Consider the following 22,441-nt stretch of genomic DNA (forward strand, 5'->3'; position numbering starts at 1 on the left):
TGTGATGGTGCGCCCTCGGAGGCCTGGAGCTCGTGTGAGGAGTTGCCCTCCGCCGTCACTGCGGTTGTTGAATGGCCTCTAAGAGAACAGAAGGCAGTATTAAGCACAGATGTGTCATGTTGCAATGAGCATACTGAGGTGTTCAACATGCCAAGCATTGTTAACATCAATTCATGTTGTGTGTGATGAATGTTAAAGTTGTGTCACCAGGCGTTTTTGCGGTGCCAGTCTCGGCGTCCCCGACAGATAGGCGCTCGAGGGTGCGGTTGATCTGCAGGGCCTCCTCCTCTGCGTCTGTGAGGGCCACTATTTATGGAGGCTCCCCTCCAGTCCTCGCCCTCTCGCGTGCATTCCCTGAGCTCTCATCTCCTAGAAGGGGAGAAAGTACAGGCGTGTGAGTGAGTCATGGTGAAGTGGCCAACTGAAGGATGCATTGCTTTGGGTGAGGCTGACCGTGAAAGAGGTGCATCAGAGGGCGAGTATGAGACAGAGACATCACACTGGATCAGGATCGGGGTGAGCGGTAGTGGTGGGGTGACAAATGGGGAGGTGAGGAAGTGCAGGTAAGTTGAGGATGAGCCTTAAGTGGGTGTGAGGAATGATGTGATGGAGTACTCTTGGCAGTCCAGAATGAGTTTAAGGTGGGTGGTGATGTGGAACATGGAATGCAGGAGAATCAGTAAGTGTACTCACTTTTGCTGACCTAGTTAGGTCATTGAAACGTTTCCTGCACTGGACCCAGGAGCGGGAGATGTTGCTGCTGCTGGTGACCTCCTCTGCCACCTCGAGCCAGGCCTTCTTGGTGGCAGAGGCAGGGCATTTCCTTCTGTCAGCCGGGTAAAAAATTTCCCTCTTCCTCCTCACCCCGGCCAGTAGCATCTGGAGTGAGGCATCATTAAATTTTGGAGCAGCCTTGCCCCTGTGCTGCTCCATATTGTGTGTCCTTGGTCTTTGCTCCAGCGAAAGCCATTGGAGCAATGGCCCTTTAAATGTAGATGCTCCAGCTGACGGCCTGTCATGCAGGTGCGCAGTCCGCCCACTGCGCAGCTTTCGGACGGCAAACCCGGTAACCACATTAAGGGCCACCGATTAACTCACATTCACGTGGGGAACAGTAAGTTTTTGTTACCCGGGTTTGCCGCGTGCCCATTGACCACCCCCTCCCCGCTGCCTTCCCACCACCCTTTGAAACTTGAGCCCCATACCTCAGTATGAGTCAGCATCTTTAGGAGTGGAGAGGTAAGAGGACAAAATAAATTGGACCAAAAAAACATTTAGTTTGTTTGTACATAGTTCTTGAAATTATCCACCTCCCTTATTCGCATATAGGAGCAGAAAGAAACCTTGTGGATTTATTGCTAATCCATGCCTCCAGCAATGAAAACAAAATGAAAATGGCTCCATGGAGCTATCATCTGTAATGGAGGTAGGAATGGCAGTGGGTTCTAACTGAAACAATGTGAAGCTGTTATGTCCCTATAATTTTCCTGGTTGGGTTAACTGGTTACCCATGGTATGTACACTTTCATTCAAATAATTGACGACTACATCTGAAAAGAAGTATATTTCTGTCGAGTAGAATCAATATACCGAGTTTCTGACAATACTGCAGTTTATGACATCGCCTTTAGCCTGAACAGTGCCTGTTTTACAAATCCTTAGTGTGGGCATCATGTGCAAAATCGTGAGAACTTTTTAAAGAAAAGAATTGTGGTATTTCTTTAACTAGAATTGAGCAAAACATCAAAATCATACCTTGCTTTTTCCAATGTATTGTACGGATGGCACCTGGGGTAGAGTTCCATTTTCAGCCAGTGATGCTGTTGGAAAGACTGACTTTAAAGTCTGATTGGGGTAACCAGCTATCTTTGTTGTAGATGGCACATTCAGCTTTGGCAATTCAACAGGATACGGAGGAATTTGGCGTCGTATAGGAATCCCCTGTGGATAGTTTGTGTGCTGCAGTAAATTTTGCATGCTTAACAATTGTTTTACAATCCCCCCACTGAACTTTTCTTCACATCAATATCCATATCAGACATGGGTTAGCATAATAACTTGTAAAAATGGCACCTAAAATGAAAGAATGTTAATTGTCATAAAAAGTAATCTTTATTTAAATCAAACACCATGCAAAATGAAGAACAGAATTATTTCATCTGTGAATGACCATCTGCTCCAGGGTTCTGAAGGAAATTTAATTATGATTTACAAAGTCATAAGTCTGCTAATCAGATGGGAAAAAAGCACTTGCTTAAATCCTGAAAAATAAGTAGTTGAGAAACCACAAGGAAAGTTTAGGCCTCACCTGCCCCGGGGTTGCCCCGCCTTCTGAATGCGAGACCTTCCCGAAATCCCCTTCCCACAAATTAACTTGCTTTTTTTATTCATTCTTTGGGATTATGGCGGCGCTGGCAAGGCCGGCATTTATTGCCCATCCCTAGTTGCCCTTGAGAAGGTGGTGGTGGGCCTTCTTCTTGAACCGCTGTAGTCCATGTGAAGATACTCTCAACAATGCTGTTACGTGGGGAGATTCAGGATTTTGACCCAGTTACAATGAAGAAACGGCGATGCATGTCCAAGTTGAGATGGTTTGTGACGTGAAGGGGAACTTGGAGGTGATAGTGTTCCCATGCACCTGCTGCCCTTGTCCTTCTAGGTGGTGGAGATCTTGCAGATAGTGGACATTGCAGCAACAGTACGCTGGTGGTGGAGTGCCAATCAAGCAGACTGCTTTGTCCTGGATGATGTCGAGCTTCTAGAGTGTCGTAGCTGCAACCAGCCAGGCAATTGGAGAGTATTCCATCACACTCTTGACTTGTGCTTTGTAGATGATGGAGAGGCTTTGGGGAGTTAGGAGGTGAGCTACTCGTCACAGAATATCCAGCCTCTGACCTGCTCTGATAGCCATCGCATTTACGTGGCTAGTCCAGTTTAGTTTCTGGTCAATAGTGACCCCCCAGAATGTTGACAATGGGGGATTCAGTAATGGTAATGCCATTGAATGTCAAGGAGAAGTGATTAGGCTCTCTCTTGTTGGAGATGGTCATTGCCTGGCACTTGTGTGGCGCGAATGTTACTTCCCACTTATCAGACCAAGCATGGATGTTGTCCAAGTCTTGCTGCATGCAGGAATGGACTGCTTCATTATCTGAGGAATTGAGAATGGATCTGAACATTGTGTAATCATTAGTGAACAGTCTCACTTCCCCTTGATCCCCATTCACTTCAGTTTTTCTAAGGCTTCTTGGTGCCTTGATGTCAAAGGCAGTCATTCTAACCTCGTCTCTGGAATTCAGCCTTGTTTGGACCAAGGCTGTAATGAGGTCAGGAGCAGAGTGGTTCTGGTGGAACATAAGATGAGCATCGTTGAGCAGGTTATTGGTGAGCAAGTGCAGCTTGAAAGCACTTTTGGCACTCCTTCCATCACTTTGCTGATGATTGAGAGTAAGCTGATAGGACGGTAAATGGCTGGGTTGGATTTGTCCTGCTTCTTGTAGACAGGATATACCTGCACATTGTCAAGTAGATGCCAGTGTTGTAGCTGTATTGGAATAGGTTGGTTAGTGACATGGCTAGTCCTGGAGCACAGCTTTTCAGCACTACAGCCAGGATGTTTTCGGTGCCTGTGGCCTTTGCTGTGTCCACCCTGCACATGCATTTCTTCTTATCACGTGGCGTTAATCAAATTAGTTGAAGACTGGCATCTGTGATAGTGGGAACATCAGAAGGAAGTCGAGAAGGATCATCCACTCGACACTTCTGGCTGTAGATGGTTGTGAGCGCTTCAGAAATTTCTCCTAATATTTCATCTCATTCTCTTGGTAACAATTTCAAACTGACGACCCTTTATCGCTAGCTTCCCAACCAGAGGAAATGGTCTTTCTCTATTCACCTTATCAAAACCCTTCATAACTTTAAAAACCTTTATTAAATCTCCTCCACCTTTGCTTCAGTGGAAATAGCCTGAGTTTCTTAAGATTTTCCTCATAACTATAGTTATCCCATCCCTGCCAACATATTGGTAAAACTATAATGTATGTTTTCTTTGGCTTTAGTCTACAATGTGTTATTTCTATAATGTAGTGCCAAAAACTACACACTGTACTCTAACTGTGGCCTAACTGTTGCCTTGTGCACAAACTGAAATACTGTTATACACAAAACACAATGAGGTAGATTTTTTGCTTTACCCCATGGGTGATAAGCATGTCCTTGGTGGAGTGCAGAGAGGAAAATCAGGTGGGAAGGATCGCACGCCCGTTACAGAACCCACCGACCTTAGTTTCATTAATTCAAATGGAGGGAAAATCAAACAGGTTCTGTTTCTGGCATATGATCCTACCCACCACAATTGCCTCTCTGCGCTCCACCCAAGCCATAATTAATGCCCAGGTGATAAGTGATGAGAATTGGTGGATAATAGATACGGAGACTGTAATAGACCAGTATGGAAATGGTTAATCAGGGCAGCAGCAGATAACCTATGGCTGACTTGACTGATGAAGGAATTTGCTAGTTTAGCATCGTTAGACTTTGTTTTCTATAACTGTAAATTTTAGCTTTTTATTTGTCAAACATGATAATGTGATCCTTAGGCCACAATGTCTCAAAGTAACTTTTCAGTGCCTAGTTACTGTTTTGCAGTGTTATGTAACAAAATGGTTTAAACAGATTGTTTTTGAGCAAGTGAATGAATAAGGAAGTGAAATTTGTGGTTAGAAGATGATAAGAGTATTGAGGTTGGAAAAACAAGTAATATATGTCTCTGCAAAGAAATATTGCACTACAGGATCATAGAGGCATACTTGGAAGGTAACAGGTTCCTAAGAATGAATAATAATCAGACTTATGATTAGCAGACACAGATGGATGGACAGCAATTGACTGCAGGAAGAATATGCTGTGTGATAGGGTAACTAGTACTTACCGATTTAAATTGCAAGGATACCAGTGTTATTTCAGCAAAAGGGAACCATTTCCTTAAACATGACTTCCTTTCTTCATGCAATAAAGTCTATGTAAAGCCTGTGAGACAAAGGGAAGTTGCTGCTGGAGCAGGATGCTAAGTGTTATGAATAGTGATAAGGAAAGGTATAAAGAGAGATGGTATGCATCTAGGCTGGGAGCTACAGTGAATCCTCCACAGAAGACAGAAACCTCTGTTGGCTCGGTTTCCATGACAGAAATAATCAGTATGTCCTGATGATAAATACTGCCCTATGAGTGGCTTACTCTCATGCTGTTATGGTCAAAGTTGCTGTTTGCTGGTATACATGAAGTCTGTCATAAATAAAGGTTAAAGTGATTTTAAAAATAAGCATCTGCATAATCACAGGCCTGGATCCAAATTAAATTTAAAGATGGTGTACCATTATATAACAAAATCTACCCCAATGTTTACTGAGAATAATAAAGAATTAATTGTTTTGGAATTTTAAGATAAACAAAGGCATGTACAGGTGTGCAATCAATAGTGCCTGTTGTGTTTAAAGTGGAATCTGTTTTCATATCTCTATCAGACAGCCTCTCTGTCATGAAAAAAATCACTTGATATTAACTTTAGCTGAATAAAGCTTTTGAAAATTGTCTTCTAACTGTTCTTCAAATATATTGGGAAAACAACCAAATGAGGCTGAAGAAAAACATTTTTCTAGTTGGGCTAACAAATCCTATTGAGGCATTCTTAGAAAATGTGCACACTGTGCATACTCAGACTGTGGGATCTCCCTTAAGCTAACATTGATAGCTTTGTGGAAAAATAATGGAGTAGATTTTCATCTTTGTCACCTGGGCAGTAATCTGGCACCGGAACGAATATTGAGTGCCTTTAAAGGGCAGGTAATCCGCACTGCCAGATTACCACCCATGCAATGAACACCTGCTTGTTCTTGGGTAGTAAATGATATTAATAGCTTTGTTGCACATTGTAAGATGTTAGGCCTGGATAAAAAAAATCAGTTTACAATTATTAATGTAATTCAGAGTCCATTGTTAAGTCTATATTAAATAATTAAATATTAAGTCCGTTAACGAAACATGAGACCAGACCAGTGTTTAACATATAATGTTTAAAAATTTAATTTAGGGTCCCTATTTTAATTTTAAAACTTCCTGAATCATTTAAATATGCCACAAATTTATGCTTCTGCAAAACCTAATTTTATATTTATTTCAGGTAATTTTAACAAAAGTTTGTAATTTGTTTTAATGGTAGAACAATAGATTAGCTGGTCAAACTGAGTAAGTCAAGGTGACAAGTGGCAATGTCTCTTATCTTACCCGTTTCCGTCCCTTATGTATTCTCCAGAGGTTGTGCACCACACCTGGGCTTAGATTGTTCTCATTCCCTTCGAAGCATTTAACTGAACGCTGTATAGTAGCAGCTTGTTTCTCTGCCAATCTACAGGGAAGAGAAATCACAATGAATGTGTTTATTTTGTATGTTTTACTTATGTGAACCAGTATTCTTCTATCTCAACTTAAATAATCTATATATCTTGTTAAAGATTTTACATCGGCCTGCATTTTCTGTCTACAAACCTTTCTCCTGTTGTCACATTTTGTGATCACATGTTTGTGTCACTTTTACCACTGTAAATGTCTAAAACCACATTTCCGATTCAATTTTCCTATGTCAACTTTCACCATCATCATTTGTTGATGAACCAATCAAATCATTTAAAATGTTTTTTCTGGGCGCACGGGGGCACAGGGAATAGTCCCTGCGCCTGATTGGTGAGGCCTGAGGCACATCTGATATTGGGCCTCGGGCCTCATTACAATTGAACCGGTGAGCTGTGGACACTAAAAGTAGCTCGCTGGCGAAGTGAAATGAAAGATCGGGCCACTGCAATGCCAGCAGCGGTCCTCAGGTAAGTAGTTAAAGTGGACTGGGAAAAATGGGAGGGGGGGAGGGTGACCGGAAAGGAGGCAACCAGGAAGGGGGGGAGCGACCAGGAAAGGAGGGTGGATGGTTGGTTGAAGCCTAACTTGCAGTTCTTCTAAGAACTGACAGTTAGCCACATGTAAACCTGATTTATCTGAGTGCAGCCAGCATTGGGTGCCTCACGGCAAATCAATTTTGCAGAGGGGCCCTCAAAAAGGCATTAGGCCACTTACTTGCATATGCAAAGACACTGCACAGTGATTTTTTGGCCTGTACCAATATGGCAAGCGGCACACTTTTGGCTCATAATGAGTATGCGCTTCCAGCGTGCCATATTAGAGGCTTAGGAATCTGTTTAGCGCCCAAAAAACAGGTGCTGCATACCAAATTTCTAGGCCACCAAGTTGTATGGTTTTCCACAGTCCACTTTGGATGTCACTACCTCAAAGAAATCAAGGAGGTTGATCAGACAGGTTCTTCTCCTGAATCTATATTCGCTGCTGTTTACTAGGTTATTATCACTCAGATAATACTCAAATTTGCTCCTGATAATTGATTTCATTGTTTTACATGGAATGGAAGTGCGACTAATGGGTCTGTAGTTGCCTGTGTCCGTTTTGTCATCCTTTTTGAATATCTGCTAGTGTTGTAAACAGATTATAAAATATTCATTCTAATTATTACAGTATTCTTAACAAATCAGAAACACCATGAAGTTAGAAAGGATATTAAATAGTATGAGGGATACTGAGAATATATAGTATCATGACGGTATTCTATTGTTGTAGCAACTCTCAGACCTGATTGGGTTGAATTGAATTTCAGTACTCAAGAAATTGGCTATAAATCTTCTCAGGCGATAAATCCATATTTTCTCTGATTTATAAAAAATTATTATATACAGATATGGTAGCTCTCATGCTTTGACTGCTTTCTTTCAACCTGGCCTCTTTGTTACTAAAGATTCAATTAATTTTCAACTAAATTCCGAAATTGTGAGGTTCATGATTTGTTGAAACAGAATTTCTACTTTGTAAATTCAAGTGTCCAATTCTATAAAGTATTGATATTTGCCTACCAAAAGTGAAGAACAAAAATAACTGCACTTCAAAAGTAATTTGTATAAATCACTTCAAGACATTTCTCAGGGATGAAAGATGCCCCTAAATAAATGCAAGTACTTTTTTTCCCCTTTCAACTGAATTACTCATGTTTTGGGGTATTATACTAATTTTATCCCAGGGCCCTGAGAAAAAAAATTTTGACACTTGAGTGGAAAACCCAATAGGAAAGTCAGCAGTATGTTAATAACATTTATTGAAATATTCTTTGAAAACCCTGAAACGCCAGACACACCGATATCTGGGATTATTACCAACTTTTTAATCAAAGTAAATTTACTGCTGTGTTTAAAGTGAACAATCTATAACAACAACTTGCATTTATATAGCGCCTTTAACGTAGTAAAACGTTCCAAGGTGCTCCAAGGAGCGTTATCAAACAAAATTTGACACCGAGCCACATAAGGGGGTATTAGGACAGGTGACCAAAAGTTTGGTTGAAGAGGTAGGTTTTAAGGAGCGTCTTAAAGGAGGAGAGGTAGAGAGGCGGAGAAGTTTAGAGAGGGAATTTCAGAGCTGAGGGCCTGGGCAGCTGAAGGCACATCTGTCAATGGTGGAGCGATGTGCAAAAGGCAAGAAATGGAGGAGCACAGAGATCTTGGAGGGTTGTAGGGCTGCAGGAGGTTATAGAGATTTGGAGGGGCAAAGCTGTGGAGGGATTTGAATGATGTGGAGATAAGAATTTTAAAATCGAGGCATTCCCGGACCGGGAGCCAATGTAGGTCAGTAAGCACAGGGGTGATGGGAGAACGGTACTTGATGTGAGATAGGATACGGGCAGCAGAGTTTATGGAGGGTGGAAGACGAGAGGCCAGCCAGGAAAGCATTGGAATAAACGAGTCTAGAGGTTTCAAAGGCATGGATGAGGGTTTCAGCAGCAGATGAGCTGATGCAGGGTGGGAGACAGACGACGTTATGATGGTTGAAGTAGGCGATCTTGGTGATGGAGCAGATATGTGGTCGGAAGCTCATCTCAGGGTCAAATAGGATGCCAAGGTTGCAAACGGTCTGTTCAGCCTCAGGCAGTGGCCAGGGAGAGGGATGGAGTCGGTGGCTAGGCAACGGAGTTTGCGGCGGGGAACAAAGACAAGGGCTTTGGTCTTCCCAATATTTAGTTGGAGGAAATTAATGCATATCCAGTACTGGATGTCAGACAAGCAGTGTGACAAATGAGAGATAGTGGAGGAGTCGAGCGAGGTGGTGGTGAGGTAGAACTGGGTATCGTCAGCGTACATGTGGAATCTGACATTGATGATGTCGCCGAGGAGCAGTGTGTAGATGAGAAATAGGAGGGGGCCAAGGATGCATCCTCGGGGGTCTCTAGGGATAATGGTGTGGGAGTGGGAAGGGAAGCCATTGCAGGTGGTTCTCTGGCTACGACTGGATAGATAAGAATGGAAGCAGGCAAGCGCAGTCCCGCCCAGCTGGACGACAAAGGAAAGGTGTTGGAGGAGGACGGAGTGGTCAACTGTGTCGAAGGCTGCAGACAGATTGAGAAGGATAAAGAGGAATAGTTTACCATGGTCACATTCACACAGGATGTCACATAATGTGCCAGTTAGCATTCCTATTGTGGAAGGAACAGAGAATGAGGAGACTTTCAATGTTATACCTATGATGACAAATCCATTTCTGAAAGTGCAGAATAAAAACTTATGATTTTATGTAAGTATTAAAGGGAAACATTTTTAAAATATCAATACAAATGTAGAAAATTCACCTAGCGACAGATGCAGAAGAGTTTAATTTTTTAAAAGAAATTTATAGATTTTAACAGTGCAGATAAAACATTAGTACTTTTTGTGGTCAGACGGTTTAACACTGAATGAAAGCTGCATATAGTAAGAACATAAGAACATAAGAAATAGGAGCAGGAGTAGGCCAATCGGCCCCTCGAGCCTGCCCCGCCATTCAACAAGATCATGGCTGATCTGATCCTAACCTCAAATCTAAATTCATGTCCAATTTCCTGCCCGCTCCCCGTAACCCCTAATTCCCTTTACTTCTAGAAAACTGTCTATTTCTGTTTTAAATTTATTTAATGATGTAGCTTCCACAGCTTCCTGGGGCAGCAAATTCCACAGACCTACTACCCTCTGAGTGAAGAAGTTTCTCCTCATCTCAGTTTTGAAAGAGCAGCCCCTTATTCTAAGATTATGCCCCCTAGTTCTAGTTTCACCCATCCTTGGGAACATCCTTACCGCATCCACCCAATCAAGCCCCTTCACAATCTTATATGTTTCAATAAGATCGCCTCTCATTCTTCTGAACTCCAATGAGTAGAGTCCCAATCTACTCAATCTCTCCTCATATGTCCACCCCCTCATCCCCGGGATTAACCGAGTGAACCTTCTTTGTACTGCCTCGAGAGCAAGTATGTCTTTTCTTACGTATGGACACCAAAACTGTATGCAGTATTCCAGGTGCGGTCTCACCAATACCATATATAACTGCAGCAATACCTCCCTGTTTTTATATTCTATCCCCCTAGCAATAAAAGCCAACATTCTGTTGGCCTTCTTGATCACCTGCTGCACCTGCATTCCCGACGCCATCATTCCCGGCCAGAAAAACTCCTGCCCTGCCTCCAACCCATTGACTGACACAATGGTGTCAATAGACATGCCAACGAAGGCGAGAAATAACCAAGTGTTACACTGATTGGAAACTTTGGCTCACCTCAATTCTCGAAAGTAAGGATGCTGTAATGCCCGCTTGGCAGTGATTCTTTCTTCAGGGTCATATTCCATCATTGCACACATCAATGAAATACTCTCAGGATTGGTGCGCGGAATAAGACAAGATATTCCTGTTCCCTTCTTTTGTGGAAAGTCAAAACTCATAGCCCGTGTTCTACATTGAAAATCATATAAAGTGGCCATTATTTTACTCATTAGTTTCAAAAAGCAGCTTTAAAGATTAAGTAAAAGATATTTGAAAAAATTAACAGAAGAAACCACACAAATTGTTTAAACTTCAATGCCTAAAGAATGACATATTACCTACCTTGTACAATCATCTTCATTAAGCAACCTCCACATACCACAGGAATAAGCAAAGATTGCTAATAGGGAAAATCACAGGGGCTTCATTCCTTTAAATAATTTTTGATCTTGACAATGTCAATATGTCAACCAAATGATCTTCCCTCCTCTATACATTGTAAAAGTATCTTCCATGCGATAACAAAAGCAGAACACAACAATAATCATAAACAACTGTATACGGTCTACGTACAGTTATAGCAGCCACCAACTATCCAACAGGGATTCACAGCAATGGTGTTTATTCATGGTGGTTGGGATGCACCCATCCTAGCTTCAGCGCTACTGAAGACATTGCCCAACAACCAAGCTGCCCTCATCTTTGCTCCTTACAGCCAGGGTGGATAAGGGATATTATGAGAGGCTAACTAAGGACTTGCAGATAAAGAAACAAATTTGCATGTTTTATATTAGGTGTGGATGAGTATTCAAGGCAAGCGGGAGAGTTGTGATACACCAAAGAAAAAGTGGATACAGCAAAGTAACAATGCAGTACTACACTAGTGCACGATAAACATAGGGGTAGCAGAACCTTGAAAAAAAACACTATTCAGGAACACCAGGCTGTGATAGCTTAAGTCAAGGCTTCAGCAACAGAACATAAGTTGGCCCCCATGCTTCTAGTTGAGTAGAGTATGGGAAGTATGAACAATTGTTCAACACCCTTGATAACAAACTGTGTGGTGAAATTAAGAGGAGAAAAAAATGGAAATATGTTATACAATTTGTATGGAGTGGTGTGGTGACATTAAAGAAAGAAAAGAATGATGGACCAAGCAAGCTGGAGAGAAATTTAGAGATGCTCAGATAGGACAAGAAAAGTTCCAAGGAGGAGAAGCAGAGTGTGCAGGCCTTGTGGGAGGAAGAAAACAAACAGAATGTTGAAATGTGAAAGGAAGATTAAGGAATAAAAAATAATATATTCATATAACTCATCATGTTTCTCAAAATTACTTCAAAGAGCTTCAGATACAATTAATTACTACTGAAGTATGATGACTGTTGTGTAGGTAAACACGATACCCATCTTGTGGACAGGAAAACCCCATAAATCAGCAATGCAATGAATAAAGAGCTAAATCTGTTTTGGTGGTGTTTGATGAGTGAAGAATACTGGCTAGCAGATTAGGAGATCTCTCTGCTTTTCTTTGAATAGTGCCATGGAATCCTTAATGTCCACCTGAACAAACAGATAGGGCTTTAGTTTAATATCTGATCCAAGAGCTGCATCTCTGACAATGCATTATTAGATTAGATTATGTGCTTGTCCTAGACTGGGGTTTAAAATCATAGTCTCCTGACTCAGAGAAGAGTGTGCTACTGGTTGAACCAAACAAACTACTTTTTAGTGGCAAGCGAAGAACTTTTGTGACAGGGACACATCAATTAAAAAAGTTGTTGTTTAGTGTGGCAGAATGAAGTATTACAGGTACCAAAAGAAGAGTTAAAAAGCCACCTGCAATGTATATAAAGTGACAGTTCAAGGAATGAAAAATGGAGTATGATTTAGTGAGACCATTGGTAATAAGTTCGGAAGTTAATGTGATCAAGTTTAAGGTCAAGCACTTTGGTCCAAAGAAAGATAAATCGGAGTATTTTCTAAATAGAGCGAAACTAGGAACTGTAGAGGAGCAGAACGATTTGGGAGTTCAAATACATAAATCATTAAAAGCTAGTAGATAGGTACAAAAAGCAATCAAAAAGGCTAATGGAATGTTGGCCTTTATCTCAAGGGGGCTGGAATATAAAAGTGTGGAAGTTATGCTTCAGTTGTACACAGCCTTGTTGAGACCCCATCAGGAGTATTGCGTTGAGTTTTGGGCATCGCACATCAGGAAGGATATATTGGCCTTGGAGGGGGTGCAGGACAAATTCACCAGAATGACACCGGGGTTTAGAGGATAAATTATGAGGACAGGTTGCATGAATGTAGCTTGCATTTCCTAGAGTATAGAAGATTGAGGGGTGATCTGATCGAGGTGTTTAAAATGTTAAAATGATTTGATAGGAGAGATACGGAGAAATTATTTCCTCTGGTGGGGGAATCAAGAACAAAGGGACATTATCTTAAAATTCGAGGTAGGCCATTCAGGAGCAAAATCAGAAAGCAATTATTCACACAAAGCGTAGCAGAAATCTGGAACTCTCACCCCCAAAAGGCTGTGGATACTAGGATAACTGGAGCTTTCAAGACTGAGATAGATAATTTTTTTTATTTGGTAAGGGTAAGGGAAATAAAGGGGAAGGGGAGGTGGGGTGGCTATGTTAATAAAGGAAGGAATCACTGTAATACAGATAAATGATATTGGGACAAAGCATCAAGATAATGAAACAGTTTAGGTAGAGATAAGGAATAATAAGGGGAAAAAAACACTAGTGGTCGTAGTATATAGGCCTCCTAATAGTTGCAACTCTGCTGGAAGAAGTATTAATCAGGAAATAGTCGGGGCATGTAATAAGGGAACAGCTATAATTATGGGGGATTTTAACTATCATATTAACTGGACAAATCAAATTGGGCAGAGCAGCCTTGAGGAAGAGTTCATTGAGTGCATCAGGGATGGATTTCTTGAGCAGTAAGTAACTGATCCTACAAGGGGGCAGGCAACCTTGGACCTGGTCCTGTGTAATGAGTCAGGATTAATTAATAATGTCCTAGTTAAGGATCCCCTTGGAACGAGCGACCACAACATGGTTGAATTCCATATCCAATTAGAGGGTGAGAAGGTTGATTCTCAAACAAGCGTACTGAGCTTGAATAAAGGAGACTATGATGGTATGAGAGCGGAATTGATTAAAGTGGACTGGGAAAATAGATTAAAGGGTAAGACGGTACATGAGCAGTGGTGTTCATTTAGGGAGTTATTTTACAACTTTCAAAATAAATATATTCCACTGAGGAAAAAAGGGTGTAAAAGAAATGACAGCCATCCGTGGCTAAGTAAAGAAATCAAGGATAGTATCCGACTAAAAACAAGGACATATAAGGTAGCCAAACTTAGTGGGAGGATAGAAGATTGGGAAGTCTTCAAAAGACAGCAAAAAGTAACTAAAGGATTGATTAAGAAAGGGAAGTTAGATTATGAAAAGAAATTAGCAAAAAATATAAAAACAGATAGCAAGAGTTTCTATAGTTATATAAAAAGATAAAGGGTGGCTAAGGCAAACGTCGGTCCCTTAGAGGATGAGACCGGGAAATTAATGGTGGGAAACATGGAGATGGCAAAAATGCTGAACAAATATTTTGTTTCAGTCTTTACGGTAGAGGACACTAAGAATATCCCAACACTGGACAAACAGGGGACTCTAGGGGGGGGGAGGAGCTAAATACGATTAAAATCACTCAGGAGATTGTACTCAGTAAAATAATGGGACTCAAAGCGGATAAATCCCCTGGACCTGATGGCTTACATCCTAGGGTCTTGAGGGAAGTGGCAGTAGGGATTGTGGATGCTTTGGTGATAGTTTTCCAAAATTCCCTGGACTCAGGAGAGGTCCAGACAGATTGGAAAACTGCTAATGTAACACCGTTATTTAAAAAGGGTAGTAGGCAGAAGGCTGGAAATTATAGGCCAGTTAGCCTAACATCTGTGGTGGGTAAAATTTTGGAGTCTATTATTAAGGAGACAGTAACGGAACATTTAGATAAGCATAATTTAATAGGACAAAGTCAGCATGGCTTTATGAAGGGGAAGTCATGTCTGACAAATTTGCTTGAGTTCTTTGAGGATATAACGTACAGGGTGGATAAAGGGGAACCAGTGGACGTAGTGTATTTAGACTTCCAGAAGGCATTCGACAAGGTGCCACATAAAAGATTATTACTTAAGATAAAAAATCACGGGATTGGGGGTAATATTCTGGCATGGGTGGAGGATTGGTTATCGAACAGGAAGCAGAGAGTTGGGATAAATGGTTCATTCTTGGACTGGCAACCAGTAACCAGTGGTGTTCCACAGGGGTCGGTGCTGGGTCCCCAACTCTTTACAATCTATATTAACGATTTGGAGGAGGGGACCGAGTGCAACATATCAAAATTTGCAGATGATACAAAGATGGGAGGGAAAGTAGAGAGTGAGGAGAACATAAAAAACCTGCAAGGGGATATAGACAGGCTGGGTGAGTGGGCGGAGATTTGGCAGATGCAATACAATATTGGAAAATGTGAGGTTATGCACTTTGGCAGGAAAAATCAGAGAGCAAGTTATTATTTTAATGGCGATAGACTGGAAAGTACTGCAGTACAAAGGGATCTGGGGGTCCTAGTGCAAGAAAATCAAAAAGTTGGTATGCAGGTGCAGCAGGTGATCAAGAAAGCCAATGGAATGTTGGCTTTTATTGCTAGGGGTATAGAATATAAAAACAGGGAGGTATTGCTGCAGTTATATAAGGTATTGGTGAGACCGCACCTGGAATACTACATACAGTTTTGGTGTCCACACTTAAGAAAAGACATACTTGCTCTCGAGGCAGTACAAAGAAGGTTCACTCGGTTAATCCCGGGGATGAGGGGGTGGACATATGAGGAGAGGTTGAGTAGATTGGGACTCTACTCATTGGAGTTCAGAAGAATGAGGGGCGATCTTATTGAAACATATAAGATTGTGAAGGGGCTTGATCGGGTGGATGCAGTAAGGATGTTCCCAAGGATGGGTGAAACTAGAACTAGGGGGCATAATCTTAGAATAAGGGGCTGCTCTTTCAAAACTGAGATGAGGAGAAACTTCTTCACTCAGAGGGTGGTAGGTCTGTGGAATTTGCTGCCCCAGGAAGCTGTGGAAGCTACATCATTAGATAAATTTAAAACAGAAATAGACAGTTTTCTAGAAGTAAAGGGAATTAGGGGTTATGGGGAGCGGGCAGGAAATTGGACATGAAGCTGAGTTCGGATCGGTCAATGCCCTGTGGGTGGCGGAGAGGGCCCAGGGGCTGAGTGGCCGGGTCCTGCTCCTACTTCTTGTGTTCTTTAGATTTGTGGTTGGGATCAGATCAGCCATGATCTTATTGAATGGCGGAGCAGGCTCGAGGGGCCGATTGGCCTACTCCTGCTCCTATTTCTTATGTTCTTATGTTAAAGCAAAAGCGAGAAAATGGATTTAAGGTACAGATCAGCCATGAATGGTGGAGTGGGCTTGAGGGGCTGAATGGCCTACTCCTGTTTCTAATGTTCCTATAAGTGTGGAATTTGATAATGAACTAAGGTGGTGCACTTTGTACAATTAAATCAACAGGTTGTTCAAGAGGTGTCCAAAAGTGCTGAAGGATTTGTGGCAAATTTTAAAATGCTGAGGAGGATATCAGAAGGAATGTATTGTCAAAATGTTGGAAATGTTGATGAAGTGGGAAAGAATAACATTCAAACCAAAGAAAAGCAGATATTTGTCACCGAGGAAGGGAGATGTGAGGCCTATTAATTTTGTGGTGAGAGAGCAACTCATACAAAGTCTTGTTGACAGAGGGCAACAGGAAAGTGGGTACATTGGAGACTGGTTTGCAGCTTGGGCAAGACAGTCTTAACAGAAAAATGTAATGCTTCCAGTTTGGCTTGATTCAACAATTGCTGTGGCCATTAACCATCTACCAAGTGGGAGTTCCAGGGATTGAGAAGATGCGGAGTAAAAGTTTAAAGTGGCGATATCAGATCAACCACATGTTGTACACTCTTCCCGATTTTCCTTTCCACTGCAGTCAATCTACCACTGCCTATTTTACACCCACACCAAAGTTGAAAGTTTCGCCAACTGTCTTTGGTGAAGAGAAAGGTAAAAGTATAAGAACAGGAAAACATCAACTGAATTAACCTGAGTAAATATGTTGAGGTTAACAAACAGATTACTTTATTTTTAAATGAGAAAATTATTTGACACGCTAGAACGAAAGAAGCCCCAACCAACTGACATCAAGCAAAGGTGATTTTATAAGATGTGGAAAGGTGGTTTTCAGGATGTGAAAAAGGAAGATGGTGTAGCCAACAGTCTTAATGTCAAAATGTCTCAAAGAGATAGCAATCATTTCTGAATAGATTTTTTTTTTGACAACTTGGGCTTACTCTTGCAGTGTGTGAAGGATACTGAAATAAAGAATAAATGCTTTACAGTTTTTAATTCAGTTATTTTCCATTTGTATCCTTTCAATACTTCCCCTTCTGTATTCAGCCATGAGGGAAAGCAAAAAGACCAAGGAGATCTTGTCTCACTCTTAACATAGCTAAAGTGAATGTAGGGTTTCTTACCAAAGGACTAGCTGGACTCTACCATAATCTATTCTCATTCCAACTGTTTGGGATTTTTTTATGATTCTATTTTATTAATGCCACTGCTGAGAAAAGGCAAATTGATTGCTAACAGCAATTGGTGAATCAGTGCATCAATTGCCATTAGGCCAAAGTATCTATCGGCTTCAATGCTTCATGGTTCATAAAACACTTAACATGAACCAAAAAGCTTAACTCTATGTGTTTGCAAAAAAATAGTAAATAAACCTAAATAATTGTTTTTAGATTACTTTACATCACAGGTCTAAGTATTTCTGTGTGAATCACTACATTGGAACTAAAATATTCTTTTTCAAATGCAAAGCATCTTGAGTGCATGGTGTAGATGTACACAGAAATTTTCTGTTCCGGTCCAAATAAAATGTACACTAGTGCTTCCTGGAATAAATTTATGAGGAAGATTTCCACTATTTACTATGTATAACAAAATCATCATTGTGTATATATATATATATATATATATATATATATACACACAATGATGATTTTGTTATACATAGTAAATAGTGGAAATCTTCCTCATAAATTTCAAAATTTGCAGACGACACCAAATTGGGGGGTACATATAGTTAACTTTGAGGAAGACTGCGACACAATACAGGACACTAATAAACGTGCAGAATGGGAGTGTAATTGCAAATTAATTTCAATATCAATAAATGTGAGGTATTACATTTTGGTAGGAAGAATAAAGAGGCCACATACTGCTTGGATAACAAGAGTCTAAATGGGGTAGAGGAAAGAGGGATCTGGGGGTACAGATACACAAATGACTAAAAGTAGTGAAAAGAAAAGACTGAGGAGTGACCTGATGGAGGTCTTCAAGATTATGATAGGGTAGATGTGGAGATGTTGTTTCCACTCATGGGAGAGACCAAAACTAGGGGCCATAAATATAAAATAGTCACTAAAAATCCAATCGGGAATTCAGGAGAAACTTCTTCACCCAGAGAATGGTTAGAATGTGGAACTCGCTACCACAAGGTGTAGTTGAGGTGGCTAGCATAGATGTATTTAAGGGGAAGCTACATAAACACATGAGGGAGAAAGGAATAAAAGGATATGCTGATAGAGTTCGATGAAATTGGCATGGACCGGTTGGGCCGAATGGCCTATTTCTGTACTGTACATTCTATGTAATATCGGTGGGAAGATTTCCACTGTTCACTGTTCATAGTTCTATATATATATTATGAAGGGCCTGATCGGGAACAAGAAACTAAATAAATTAAATAAAAAACCATGGAAGGAAGTGAAAACACTAAATGAACCTACCTTTGCACCCTGTTCGATGTCTGATGTCACCCCCCCACCCCCGATGACCCCCACTTCACCCCCCCCATGTCCCCCTCTTCACCCGCCCCCCACCACTCCCGGGTCTTCCAGTCCAGCGCCAGATCTTCCATTCTCCCCTCACCGGTCTTCCATTCCAGCACCGGATGGCGTCTTGCTGTCTCTCTTTCTCGCACCCCCCACCCCCAACCACCTTACATTGCAGCTCCTGACGGCAACCAGCCTGTCAATCAGGCTAGCTGCCGGGCACGAAACCCGAAGAGGACGTTAATCATCATCAATCAACATGCGATCGCGTTGGAAACGGTAAGTTTTGTTCATGCGGGTTTGCTGCACTCCCCTTCACCCTCCCGCTGCCAACCCGCCACAATTGTAAAATCGAGCTCTAGATGTTTTTCTATTACATCTTTGAGTACGGATTCCATTATCTTCCTTACTACCGATGTTAAGCTAATTGGTCTATAGTTCCCTGGACTGATTCTATCTCCCTTTTTAAATATAGGAATCACATTAGCTGTCCGCCAGTCCTCTGACACTATTCCCTTTTCTAATTATTTTTTATATATCTATGTAATAGTGCCTCTGCTATCTCTTCTCTAACTTCTTTTAACATGTGCAGATATAATCCATCCTCTCTAAGTTTGATTAGTTTATCAATCGTCTCCCCCCTTTCTATCTTAAATGTCTTTATATCTTTTTTGATTTCTTCTTCTAATGTCATGCCCAGCATGTTAGTCTCCCTGGTAAATATTGAGGCAAAGTAATTATTTAATATTTCTGCCATTACCTGTGAGTTTATCATGTGTATCCCTTAGTGGTCCTATTCCTATCCTGATTTTTCTTTAGTTATTTATGTGACTGTAGAATACTTTACTATTTCTTCTTATATTCCTTGATAATTTAATTTCATTGTTTCTCTTTGCCTTCCTAATTGTTTTTTTTAAACTTCTTTCCTAACCTTTTCGTATTCCCTTTTGTCATCCTCTCCTTTGTTGTCTATGTACTTAGTGTATGCCTTTTTCTTTAGTTTCAATTTTGTCCTTATTTCTTTATTTATCCATGGTGTATCATTACTGGCTAGTTTGTTCTTGCTTTTTAGTGGGATATATTTCTCCTGGTCTCTATTGATCACCATTTTAAATGTTTCCCACTGCTGTTCTATTTCTTTGTTTGTCAGTGAATTTTTCTAGTTTATTTTCCCTAATTCCATTCTCATCTCTTTAAAATCAGCTTTTTCCCAATTTATTACGTTGGTCTTTGTCTTACTTATGTCATTTTCAATCTTTATCTTAAACCTTATTATGTTGTGATCACTATTGCCTAGGTGTTCCCCGATGCTTACTTCTCCTTTCTGTCCTGGTTCATTTCCCATTACTAGATCCAGCAGTGCTTCCTCTCTTGTTGGGCTTTTTACATACTGAGTAAGAAAGTAGTCCTGCACACATTGTAAAAACTCAAATCCCTGTACCCCTTTACCTACATCTTCTGATCAGTTTATTTGGGGATAGTTAAAATCTCCCATGATTATTATTCCATGTCCTTTACTCATTTCACATATTCTCTTAAATATTTCTTCTTTCACCTCCTTTCCACTATTAAGTGGTCTGTAGTATACCCCTATTAGCGTGATCTATCCAGTCTTATTTTTTATTTCAATCCATATGGATTCTGTTTCTATCCTTCTGTTAGTTATGTCCCTTTTTCTATTGCCATTATGTTATCTCTAATTAGTACAGCTACTCCACATCCCCGTCCTTCCTTCCCTGTCCTTTCTGGTTATATTATAGCCTGCAATATTTAGTTGCCAGTCCTGTTCTTTGTGCAGCCATGTTTCAGTTTTCCTACTACATCTGGTTCGTTGCTACAGATTATCGCCTCCAGTTCCCCCATTTTATTTTGGACACCGTGTACTTTGCTGTACGGCAGTTTAATTCATCTTTAATAGTTGTTCCTTTTACTTTATTTTTAACAGTCCTTTTATACTTCTGTTATATAACTGTATTTGTTCCTTGATCGTTTGACAGGTATGTTTCCGACCTCACATTACGAATCACATTATGTACTGCATGAGATAAGATAACATGGTGCTGTTTTAGTAAACCGCAGAGGGAAATGCAGCCACTATTATAAATGGTTGCAGTCATCATATTAACAGAATTAAGAAAACAAAGTTTTTAACTAAAAATTACTCCAGCAGTGCAGTATGTCAAAGCCCCGAGGCACTGCACCACAAATTGGTAGAACACAGTTTTACGCTTACAATTGCTATATGTATGTGATCATTTCTGGCCAATAGGAGAAGATGCCAAGTAGAGTGAAAGATGTTTGATATATAGAGAGAAATACATCAGTCAGTCAACATGTACTTCTCCTGCACTCTCCTGTTATGTGCATCATGTCGAGCCATTAAAAAGCATTAACAGCATATGGTCCAAATCTAAACTCTGATGGGTATTAAGGTTTATCATAAATTGGAATGTACTTACTGCTTGAACTTTCTAAGGGTTTCAGAGTTTGGAGTACCAACAACTTCATGGATTTTTGCAATTTGGTCAACTTCATTAGAACCAGGAAAAAGCGGCTGTAGGCTGCAGGGAAAAAAATCCTTGAAATAAATTTTAAGTAATGATTGTGTATTTCACTATGTTGAAAATCAGTTATGTGTGTGTATATTGGATCTCCTGTGGCATTAGAAATACATAGAGATTACAACATTTGGCCCAACCAGTCCATGTCAGCGTTTACCCATCAGGTGAGCCAATAGTTTTAATAAAATTTACCCACTCTGTTCCCATATCCCTTCATCCACCTAGCCAATCTAATCTAATCTTTAACGTTAACGTAGTTTCTGTCTCAACCACCAACCCTGGAAGTGAATTCCTCAGCCTCACAACTCTCTTTGTAAAGAAGTTTCTCCTGCCCTCTGTTCTAAATCTCCTACATTTAATCTTGTATTTCTGGCCTCACGTTCTTGACCCTTCAACTACTGAAAACAGTCTGCTTCTATCCAGCCTGTCCGATCCTTTAATAATTTTAAACATTTCTATCATATTGCCCTATAATCTGCATTGTTCTAATGCAAAAAAGCCCCAATTTTTCAAGTCTTCTTCATACCAGGCAGCATCTTAGTGAGTGTGTATTGTACCCTCTCTAAAGCAACAATGTGCTTCCTACAGGGTGGAGCTCAATATTATGCATAGTACTCTAACTGAGGTCTTGGTAAGGTTTCATATAGGCTCATTATTACCTCTTGGCTTTCATATACTGTACCTCTTGTGATAAAACCTAGAACTCCATTAGCTTTTTTTTAACAACCATATCAACTTGAGGTGCTGTCTTTAATGTCCTATGAACTTGTACTCCCAAATCCCTCAGCTCTTCCACAGCACCAAGCCTACTTCCATTCAGAGCATAATTACTACTGTTATTTTTTTTACCAAAATGTATCACCTCACACTTATTGACATTGAATTCCATCTGCCACTTTTTAGTCTATTCCCCCATCTTATCAATATCCTTTTGTAACTTCCTTTGGTCCTTTAAAAAATTAACTGTACCTCCTATTTTGGTATAATCTGAAAATTATGACACCTATCCCTCTAGGCCTATATCTAAATCACTGATATACACAGTGAACAGAAGTGGCCTCAGAAATGAACCCTGTGGGACACCACTACCCACTTCCAACCACACTGAAAAACTGCCCTTAACTCCTACTCAGTTTTCTCTCTTCTGACCAATTTTTATTCCAGTTTCCTATCCTCCCTCTAATTACATATCCCTTAATCTCCCATGCATTATCTTGTCAAAGGCTTTTCTA

General features: G+C 40.6%; 1 protein-coding gene across 8 annotated transcripts in view; it reads right to left on the minus strand.

Annotated features, from left to right (window-relative positions):
* Positions 1-22,441, minus strand: part of LOC137326578 (MAPK/MAK/MRK overlapping kinase-like) — a 136,282-nt gene that overhangs the window by 21,931 nt on the left and 91,910 nt on the right. For 6 of the 8 annotated variants that reach the window (XM_067991816.1, XM_067991819.1, XM_067991820.1 and 3 more), the window contains 4 exons: positions 21,108-21,209; positions 10,690-10,863; positions 6,283-6,403; positions 1,756-1,941 (listed from right to left, as the gene is read on the minus strand). In XM_067991816.1, the coding sequence (XP_067847917.1) occupies positions 1,756-1,941; positions 6,283-6,403; positions 10,690-10,863; positions 21,108-21,209 (583 nt within the window). Of the gene's footprint in view, positions 1-1,755; positions 1,942-2,131; positions 3,545-6,282; positions 6,404-10,689; positions 10,864-21,107; positions 21,210-22,441 lie in introns of those variants that run through there. The other 2 variants (XM_067991818.1, XM_067991822.1) reach the window with 2 other exon arrangements.

Source organism: Heptranchias perlo, chromosome 10, assembly GCF_035084215.1.
Source record: "Heptranchias perlo isolate sHepPer1 chromosome 10, sHepPer1.hap1, whole genome shotgun sequence".
Classification (NCBI taxonomy): domain Eukaryota; kingdom Metazoa; phylum Chordata; class Chondrichthyes; order Hexanchiformes; family Hexanchidae; genus Heptranchias; species Heptranchias perlo.